The sequence below is a fragment of the Columba livia genome, chromosome 4, assembly GCF_036013475.1.
Source record: "Columba livia isolate bColLiv1 breed racing homer chromosome 4, bColLiv1.pat.W.v2, whole genome shotgun sequence".
NCBI classification, from domain to species: domain Eukaryota; kingdom Metazoa; phylum Chordata; class Aves; order Columbiformes; family Columbidae; genus Columba; species Columba livia.
Window position 1 is genome coordinate 31759433 of NC_088605.1, and position 11182 is coordinate 31770614.

At 38.7% G+C, this 11182-nt stretch overlaps 1 protein-coding gene across 2 annotated transcripts in view; it reads right to left on the minus strand.

Annotated features, from left to right (window-relative positions):
- The window catches only part of MTMR7 (myotubularin related protein 7), a 48922-nt gene extending 38569 nt beyond the window's left edge, over window positions 1-10353 (minus strand). For both annotated transcript variants that reach the window (XM_065061022.1, XM_065061023.1), the window contains exon 1: window positions 10020-10353. In XM_065061022.1, the coding sequence (XP_064917094.1) occupies window positions 10020-10043 (24 nt within the window). In that variant the 5' untranslated portion in view covers window positions 10044-10353. The remainder of the gene's footprint in view (window positions 1-10019) is intronic.
- Window positions 10354-11182: the final 829 nt, after the last annotated feature.

Consider the following 11182-nt stretch of genomic DNA (forward strand, 5'->3'; position numbering starts at 1 on the left):
CTTCCCCTGGGCTCCTATATCATCCAGGAATTTCAGCCACCTTCCCTACTCACCTTGTGATGTTACACATGTGAGTAAAGCCAAAAAGAAACTGAATCCTGGGAAGGAGTGACAGGGCTCTGACCGGCTTCAGGCACGCAAAACCTAAGGGAAGAGCTTCTGCAAGCCAAAAGCCTGAGCCTAATGAGAAAAAAGGAGCACAGCTGGTATGGTTTGAGGCCAAATGGAATATTTGAGCTTTCTTCACCCTGGTTGACCCCAGCTATCCCTGTGTTTAGTGTAATTCCTGAGAGTGAAAAAATACAACATGCGAAAGACCAAATGCTATTATATTTTTGTTTTCACACAAAGATACTATAGTGCTGTATTCATGAAACAAAATATAGTAAGTGATCTTTTTACATAATCTTGGAACAAGAATAAAGGAAAACCAAATTGCCAGTTGATGCTGCCATTTAATGTGGTTTCTATTCTATTTCATGAGAAACATGAAAACTGTAGTTGATCCCTGTAACTTTTTTATATTTTCATCTCTGAAAAGATTTCCCAAGTACAGTAAAATAATGCACAATCCATCTGTAAGGTGGAGTCAGATGGCTGCATATGTCAAAAGAATCAACAAAGGCCAAAAATACAAAAATTATTACATTTAAGTGGACACCTTAAGCTATGCATTGTAAAAACCTGGCAGGATAAGGGAAAATATTCAAGAAAATTCTAATTGAACCTAATTTACAAAAGGACCGAAGAGAAACTGGAATACTGGAAAAGAGCTGAAAAAAATGATAAAGAATGACTTGTAATGTTAGTAAGACAGTGAACTAATTACTGAACAATTTGGATTAAAAAAACCCCCGCTGTCTGCTAAGATCTATAAAAAGTGGCAAGTCAGTACCATATTATTTGTTATAGCTGAGTAGAAGTTGTGTAATAGATGCAGTGAACAGTAACTTATTACAAGTGTATATTGCATAGCAGTATGGTGTCAACATTGCAACACAAAGCTTTTCCATAATGTTTCCTCTTTCAGATCATACTAGAGGTCATTGTCTAGAAAAGAGAGCAACCAAGGAATTTCCTGCATTTTCTGTATGTTCTATTAAAAGCCATATAAAAGAGCTTTAATTTATGAAAAAAAGAGAGCTTCCCCATATCAGTAAATATTACTACATTTACCAGAACAGTTTAGATTTAGTTCTGAAAAAACATACAGAAAATTATTATATTGTTCACAGCAGTAAACTGGAGTAGGGAGAAAGAAATCTGCATGCAGCCAAGGGACACTGAAAAGAAATGTACATTTACATTCCTCCATTTGACACAGGCTGCTCCTTTGCATATCTGTGTAAATCAAGTTTCCAAAATGAAAAAGCATCCAGAATAGAATGGCTCCAAAGTTAAGAGGCATGTAAAATAAAGAAAACCAAGTGAAAACAGAACCAAAAACATAAAAGCCAAAGTGCTAGATCTTGAGTCTTTTCAAGCCAGAAAAACTATTTAATTGCCTCAAAAGACCTTTGAATTAGGACCACTGGCTCCATCAGTGTTCAGGCTTAAGCGCATACATTTGGCAGCATCTTCCCAGATGGATCATGATTTCCCTCACTTCCATTTACACAGTATTCTGATTCAGGTATTTTGGTTACAAAATTAAAAGGACTGCTGGTCTGATCTAGTAAAACAGCTCCTGTGCTCACTTGGTAAGTCATTCACCTCACAAAGGTCAGTCTGTTCCTGGGCTCACTGTAGATTAGATATAAGCAGTAAACACTGAATTAGCTATTATGTACATGGTCAGCTATCCTACAGATTCTTACTAACACACAGGCACATTGTTTTGAGATGATGAATACATGACGTTTTAACAGCTTTATCTTTTTCACATGACACTGCCAATGGGTTTACCAAAGATTAAGAACAGAGAGATTGATGAAGTACACCAAAAGCGATCTTCTGTTTCTTCACTATACATTCAAGAGAATGTATACTAATACAGTAATATGAGAAATACGATTCACATTACAGAAGTGAGAAAATGTATCTAAGAGTGGTGAACAAATGAAGTTGATTATTATAATAAAATGAAGAAAGTATTAATACCATCTAAATTTCAGTACCTTATTTAGGTAACTAAGTTAGAAGCTTATGAACATGAAGAACAAATGGTGAATGGAGACTGTGAATCCAGTGTAATGAGATGCTGGAAATTCCTTTGACTATGTCCATGAAGGCTCTTCTTAAACTATATACCTAGTGCTAAACAGTAAAAATCTCATCCCATAAGTAGTGATGCCCAAAAGGAAAAAACAAATGGGAGAATAAAACAATGCAGACTTCACCCAAATAAACAGTAAAGTGAAATTTCAGCTGAAACTGATTCTAAAGTTTTAGTTCTAGTCTTCTGTAACAAACGAGTTACTTGAATAACCACAGTGGCATACACCACATTAGACAGTATTTCATTACGTTGTCAATTGAAAGATTGCAACCTACTTTAACCAAATAAGATTTTTGTGGGTTATGTAGTAGTTTTACCTGTACCGTCTACTCCCAGCTCAAAGAAAAGGGAGAAAAGTGTGATAACTGTGATATTTTGAAATTCCAGCAACAGGATGTAGGGTTGTACTGCCTCATCAGAATAACACTGTTGGGCCAAACACACCTGTAATGCAAATAAATTTTGCATAGGTAACAAATTTAGGGAAAGAGAATGGCATAGAAGACATCATGACTGTGGCGTGTTCCTGTGCTGTGTCTGTCAAGGCTGGTTTGATTCCTTGCTCTAAGCAATGAACATCTAGTGCCTGCGTGCCAAACAAAAATAGCCAGTACCTTGGATCCCTCTGGCTTAGTTTCTTACCTCTCCAGAATGTCCGTGTTGGTGCGAAATGAAGTTCTACCAGGTATGTTAAATCTAAACTCTGTTTGTATTGGAGATATTTCCAGGGCAATCACAATGAATGAAGTATTTTATTTACTCACATTAAAATTCCAGAGAAGTAAAATATAGGTGCAACTAATAAAAAAATGAAGTAACCATTGATGAAAATGTCTTCTGTTTCAGTACGTAAAATTATGCCTTCCCAAGTTTTCCACTTTGGACTAAGATTTTTTAACTGCTTAAAAATAACAACACTTTGTTTTTAAAACTTCAGTGCAACATTTAACAATTGGAAATAGAATCTGCTCACCCCTACTTTGATAGACTACCATCCCTTTGACAGCCCTCCCGGAGAGCTGGTACCCTGAAGCTCAGAAGTGGGACTTCTAACTCCAAGTTCAAGAAAGAGGAGTTTTGTGGAGAAAAAAGTAAAAGCTTTAGCTCTACCACGTGGAGACCAAATTAATGTCCAAACAGTGAACAATCCTGAATTACTTGAGTTTCCAGGTTCCTGGTTTCACAGAGTGAACCGAAGTTTTTAAATCCACAACCAAACGCAAGTCTCCCACAACTTCAAGATGTCCTGGCTTGGTGTGGGCTGTGAGAGCTGCAGAACATTGACTGTGGACCCAGAAAGCAAGAGTTAGCTCTGGTTACATCTCCAGATTGCAGAACGGACCTAGGACTGTGGAGCTCAGAAATCCCAAAGTCTCCAATTTCATCGCTGACTTGAAAAAAAGAACTGTTTTCGGATGCCCAGTAATCTCCTGGGTAGATGGCCAGTAAAGCAGGCAAAAACTCATCACAACTCTGCTGATGCTTTCACAGGATTTCAGTGACAACAATAGCCTTCTCTGACTCATTTTGGTCTGGTAAATAAGAGTGTGTATATTCAAAATCATTTAATTGAAAAGTTCCTGGTAAGGAAAAATAAAGTGATAAAAGCTGAAGAATAGAAAGAAGGTGGAGTCCAACAGAAACACTCCACTACAACCTGACAAGCTTAGGAGAAAAAAATACAACATCCAAATCAGTGAACAAGAAAAAAAAATACTGCTCAGGGAAGCAGACAAAATCTTCCAAGAAAACAAGACAAAGTGTGGTATTCATATATATACAGTAGGAATGAGACAAACTAAACCCATGATGTGGGGGAGGAGGAAATGCAAGACCCAAAGAGCAATTCTGACTAAGTGATGCACTGAAATTACACTGCAGTATTTCTTTTTAGCAGGAGTTAGTTTAATTTCACTGATAATTAAATTATCTTGAAACCCACCCAGATCAAAGACAGCTCTGGATCTCTTCTAGTTCCAAAAAGATGTATCAAGTGACTTAAATGAAAAAGATTATGAGAGAACTGAGGCTGAGATGGCCAATCCCCAGCTGGATTGTAGGCCAGTGAGGTTAGCTATGAAAATGTGATCGACGAGTGAGGTAAATTGTAAATATCATTTGTATGAAGTTTGAGGTCCTTACTGTAATCAGGCTGTGATTCTCACAACCAGTCAAACGTAGCTAAAGTATAAAAGTCCACAATTCTGTGAGGTGGGTTAGAAAAAAACCAGCACCCCTGAGATAGAATTTAATTAAACTGTTAGCATGAATGAACAACAAGCATTTTCTGACTAAACCTTTTGAGAATAATGGCTGTTACAGGGCTTTGTTTAAATCTAAACTGACACTAATAAGCAAGTCCCTTGATGAGTCTAATTCAAAATAAACATTTTAAGAGCAAATTCCAACCTGAGATTTTAAATAAAATCCCACATCATGTAGCTATCCTCTGAAATTCCTATTTTAATTTTGTCCACCTCCAGTCTTGAATGCCAAGCCACAGAATGTTTTCAGCATAGTATTTTATAAAGGTCATTTGTGTTAACTTTGTCATTTGTGCCCGAACTTCCACAGCACAAACATGGAATAAAGGGAACCAAATAAAACTATATTGCATTCTACATAGCAAAGATTTATTAACACAAAAAGGTATATAATGCACAAAATCAGAGTTAAAAGCGTCCAGAATTAGTGCAGATGTTTTGATGTATCACTTTCAGTATAAACAGTCAAGTAGAATGACATGTTTGAAGTCATTAAACGTGTCAAGCCCCAGAATAGTTTAACATTTCCTAACCATGATGTAAAGTTAGAAAACAGTTATTGAATCAAAAGGCATCAGCTGAACCATAAGGTGTGCTGCGCTAAGTTGTGTACTTAGAAGAAAGAGCAGAAAAGTGAGTCCTATCCACCTTTACACAATAGATAAAAACCAGAAGAAAAAAAAAAAAAAAAAGAAAAGAAAACCAGAAGACTTTGCAGTAAAGTGTCTACTGTAAACTGATCATCAAAAACACCAGAAAAAGCAATGGAATGCCAACCTCACCTCCTCTGCCTTTCCTAAGCAGCAAACTAAATAAAAGTTTAGCCAAGAGCTTGGACCTCTACAGTGAAGTGCCTGTGGCACTCCATTCCCTGGGTTGGAGGGGAAAAAACAGCCCCCAGCCCCAGCTGGTTCCTGATATTGCCTCAGGACTGCTGCCACCTTCCTACATCACTGAAGTGAAACTCAACTTTTCCAAAAAGAACAGTAGCCTGAGTATGGAGAACTTAACTATAATATCACCTCCTTTCTCAACAGCAGGCACTCAGAGAGCAATGGTAGAAATGTCAGCTTGGCTTAAAATAGGTGGAGATACAGCAACATGACAGATGTAATTGGAAAGTAAAGATTAAGTTTGATGGGTTTAATTTTGCCATTGACCTAGATGAGCACATGGACAAATTTTTTGCCATTTTTGCCATGTGTTGTATATAAAATGGATATAAATGATATGGTTTTCCTGATGGAGACATTGGGAAAACTGACTTGTATTATAAAGCTTTTTGACTGAAAAGGAAGAACTATGGAAAGGAAAATAGAAAAGGAAACAACACTCATTTGCCCACGCTGGAAATTTGTTTTGGCAAGTAATACATCTGGTAAAAAGGGTTGTAACTACCATGAGAAATGGCAGCATATCTTAAATTCTCCCTGAGAAAGGGATAATTGAAAGGAAATACCTTACCATAATATCACAAAAAAGAAAGCACTCAAGCAACACAAGTCATCCCAAGTATTGTGTTAACAAGAGATACCGAGCCAAATGAATTTCTGGACTAGCTCCACTGAAGACAGCTGTTACACCAGGGATAAATCTGATATATTCTGTATTATAAGAAGTCTATTCAGTAGTCCTGCTGCCAATATACAGAGACAAATGATACAGAACCAGGCTAAATAAAATGAAGTAACTAATTAGCAACAGTGCATGAAGTTCCCCTATGAAGTAAATATATCTTTAGAGATCTTTATCTGTCAGCCTGTCCATGGATAGATGTATCCCTGTACACATTAGCAAGATGTGCCTCTAGTCTGTGCAGAAGTATTGCTTACTCATTTTTTATTACTGTTGTGAGCAGTTTGTCACATTTTGGGCTTTGGCAGCTATCCTAAACCATCTTGCTGCTCAATCCACACTCATGGCAGGCAGTGGTTTTACTAATTATTAATTTCTAAAAGATTATGTGAGTTATGAATAATTATATTTAGCAATATGTGACTCTTAGCAACCCCTACATGTACTCAAATTACAGCCTTCACACACAGGGTGACATTTGCTTTGTGTAAAGATCATTACTGCATATGTATGTAGGTATAAACACACATCATGCGTGCACTCTGTGTTCTGCCAATAGTCTAATGATACAACAATAGCATTCAGTACGTAAAATAGTGTGTTAGGGACCTGGCCATCCAGAAGGACTGGGGAAGGTCCAGGAGATCTATTGAATAACATTTCAGAAATAATGAAGAAAAGCGATTTTGTCTAACAGACAACCATCAGGAGACCTGGTTTCTATTTCTGCCATTGACTTGCTACTTTTACTTGCTAAATTCTTCAGGTATTATGTCTTTTGGCGAAAGACTAGACAACATATCATTAGCGAAATTACATAGTTACATCCACAACATGTGAAAGAACATGATTGTTGAGCAGGTGGATGCACACAGTCTGTTGGGAGAGAACCAGAATAGTTTTTGCAGAAGGAAATCCTGCAAATCCTGTGATGCTGCCATGAAGCGCATGGGTAAAGGTGACCCAGAGGACACAGTCTATTTAGAGTTCCAAAAAAACTTTTGACGATTGAAGGCTTTTAGAGAAATTAAGTTGCCACAATACTGGAGGAAATATCCATTTACAGACAAAACTAGTTAAAGGATGGGAAGCAAAAACTAGTGCTTAAGGTCTCTTTTCAGAATGGAGAAGGGTCAACAGTGAAGTCCTACAAAGTCTGGTGCTGGCACTGCTTTTATTCAGCTTTCTCAGTGATCTGAAGAAAAGATTAAACAGTGAAATCTTCAAGTCTGTGGATGATCATAAACTGTCTTATCCAAATGCCTTATCTGTGGCACAAAAACTCCAGAAGAGCCTTGCAAAACAGAGTGTGTGGGCAAGAGAGACACAGAAGAGCTTCAGCACAGACCTAAAGTAGTGTACCTGTAGGAAAACAAACATAAACCATATCTACACAACCATGGACTTAGAACTGATAGTTACCATGCAGGGAAGAGGTCTCAGGATCATTGTTGACATCGGTCTGAAATTATCAGAATCTGGTGGGTTGTGATTAAGATTTACACTCAGGCATGGTTAAGGTGAGCACAGAACTGTTATTCATCAAATCTGCAAAGCTAGGAGCAAGGAATATTGAATGAAACTACTAAGAACTTTTTAACAGATAGAAGAAATAATTACTTTGTACAGCCATGATCTTTCAGAACTTGCTTCCACGCAGGCTACCGAGGCAGATCGGTGTCAGCATCTTTAGAAGAAGCTCTGGTAAACTCACACAGAGAGGTCCATAAACAGATATTAATCAAGCTAGGAAGGGTTGGACACTAATACAACTGTGGATGCTGAGAGGGTGCAGAATATGGCCAGGTTTACCTGCTCTCTTTCTGCCACTCAGACACAGCATAGTGATCTAAATGAACTACTGGCCCAATTGGTATAGAATTTCTTTCTGCTTTGTTATGACAATTATATCCATTCTATTTTAATATTTACAAACCATCACTCACTACAACTATATTTCAATTAAAATAAAAAGCAATTGCCAAGTCCTAATGTACATCATGTGATATAAATCTATCTTTTTTACTGCCTTTTGAAGGAAAAGCTTTTACATGAGGCAGGAATTTTGGTTTCAGATATTATTAAATTTATTAATTCACTAAGTATGTGATTTATCTTGGTTTTCCATTTGGCTGGGTTTGCAAATCAAGGAAAGTGTCATTATTTCAAGATTAATACCTTTAAAGAGTAGGGCAGTTGCTTGTCAGATTTCTCTCAGGACAAAATTGCATAGAGTCAGGAAATGTGATACCAGAGACTACCACATGATACAGTGATAATATCCCTATATTCACATAGCTTTTTCTTACCTGTTTTTATATTACTGGCATTGGTAATCATTTAACATTAAATTACAAATTATAAAAAATAAACAATCAACCCAACCAAAACAACAGTAAGAAACCAAAACAAACAAAAAAACCCAACACTGCTCTGGAGGCTGATTTTGCTGAGGTTTTTTGAACAAACAAATCAAAGATACAAATTCTGCCAGGTAATTGTAGAAGTAATGCAGAGATGAAATATTTCAACACCTACTCATGTTGAATATCCTGGGTTTTCTACATTTATGTAAGAAATGGTAAAGGATTTTTTAATCACTTGTACCTTTAAATCATGCCTTTTAAACTGCTTTATAACATTAGACAGATCATTTTCAGCACAGCTATAATGCAAGGGAATGCTAGGAACCAAGACTGCAGAATCACCTTGCACTGAGTAAGAATTTCAGTGTCTTGAGTCATCAGTACGGTGCCTTCTCACAGCTGTCAGGGACAGACATGGGTCTTACATATGCATAGTAACATTTTAAGGACTTGCTTATAGAAAAGCTAACAGATAAGCGTGTGCTGCTGTCACGGTCCATTCGGACCAACTCTTACATCTGCCAGCAACTGGGAGTTGCCTTGGCCTTCCATTCACAGCAAATATAACCATGTATTTTTAGGATTTTTTCTACCTTTTTACTTCGTTTTCACTATTTTCCTCATTCATGCTTTTCAGCGTTCTTCATCTAATGGTCAGAAACATATATTCGAACAACTTTCACTAATCATTTCCAGCCTGTAGTAGGATACTTTCTTACTATGCTGATATTCTTCCTTCCCACAAAGTCAGATAATGTATCATGAAGTAAGAGGAAAAGCAGTTGTTCTAAATGTCTATCTTCTTAATATATTTCCAGATTAGTAGGCCCAAAAATTTAGATGAAGCAAGGAGACCCTCATTTAAAATTTATGTGATCATACCAGATAATAATAAACAAATGGGCAAAAATCGTTCTGTTAATGGCAGGGGGTTGGGTACATAAATAAATAAATAAATATTATGAGAACATATCCCACCCCCACTTCAAATTAACATATTGCTCTGGTTCATTTTTTTTATGATTATTGTTAATCTAAAATTTTTGTATGTCAAAACTGTACCTTCTTTTTTAGAAAAAAGATGACAACTTTGTATTTATACACAGGCCTCATGCTTTGAAAGCTTTGTAATAAGAATGATTACACTGACCAAATGTCAGTATACAAACACTAAACAAATTCATCACCAGGTCTAAAATACTGGTGTAAACTAAAGGCATCTGTAAAGCAGATAACAGACCTCTCATTTTGGATACCTACTAGTCATGGACAGTGCCTGCATTATCTGCAAGGACTGAGTAAAAGGCAATTAAAATGCCCGACAAACGCTCAGCCCACATCGCAAAACAACGCGTTCACCTCCCGGTGTATTTGGGCGGATTTCATTGCAAACTGGTTAAAAAACCAAGCCCGCAGCAGCCCCACGGCGCGCCCAGGATGGCTGTGCACAGCCCCGGGCCCGCAGGGCTGTGGCTAAAGCCTCCTTTCAGCCGCGGCAGCCCCGGCAGGAGCGGTGTCGGTGATGCTCCGCGCCCGGAGGCCCCGGGCGGCCTTTCCCGCCCCCCCGGCCCGGCCCCGCCGCCCGCCGGGACCCACCTTGGGCATCCGGATGTGCTCCATGGCGGCTGCGCCCAGCCCAGCTCCTCATGCACCTCCGCAGCCGGCAGAGTGGCAGCCGTACGCACCTGGCCTCTCTCTCCCGTATTCTCCTGCCGGCCCTGCTTTTAAAAAAATATAGATTTAAAAATTACTATATTTTTGTTTTATTTTTTGCCTCGTGTTCTCCGCGCAGGTAGGGAGGAAAAAAGGAAGATTTATTCAACGCAGATAATGTGCCCGTGTTCCGAAGCTGGCAGGTCCGCGGCTGGCTCCACCTCCCCGGCAGCTGCCATGCTGCCCGCCGGCGGGGATGCTCCGCGGCTGCCCGCCCCGGCCCCGGCCGCAGCCCGCGGGGAGCCTGGTCCCCGGCCCCGGCTCGCGTCCCCGGGCAGCGACAGGCACAGCCTGGAGGTGGCTCTTGAGCGGTTTGCTGTCTTCTCTAAAATTACATAGCTATGTCCTTTCTTTCAGGAAAGACATGATCAGAAACGTAAAAGGGAGCTCAGTCTAAGATAGCCTCCCCCTATTTTTAATATTTTGTTCTCTCGCCCAGTGGGTGCTATATCTCAAAAACAAACACTGCACTTAGTGAAACTGAAGCACTGAATTTTGTTTATCTGTCTCAAGCTCCACATGCCTTTTTCTTCTATAATTCACGATTTTGCTGTATCCTTAGACTTGCACAAAGGGGGAAAATTTTTGTGAGATTCTATATTCACTTTTATGTCTGAAATTCCTTGTCCCATCTTTTGCCTTGCCAGATCTGCTACCTCTTGGAGCAAAAAAAAGAGCTGGTTTCCTGAGCTTGCGTATGCAAAGATGAAGAACAGGTATCTCTAACTGTCTTTGAATCACTATCATATTTTGAGCAAAAAGAGAAACTTCCCTGTGTTTATGCCAATGTGCAAATACTAGAGGTGCTAATATATTATTTCTGATGAACCATATCTTTTGAGGCTTGTAATATGCTCAGGCATTCTATATTGATCAATGTATTACAGCAGTTGTTCAGATAGAGGGACTAGCCTCATCAAGGGATACAAACAAATGTGGAGACCTGTCAAACCACACAAAAGCCATGGCAAGAGCAGCAGAAGCTCCCTACATATCCTTATCTTGCCTGCAGAGAATGCATACTTAATCTATTTTGTAAAATATAA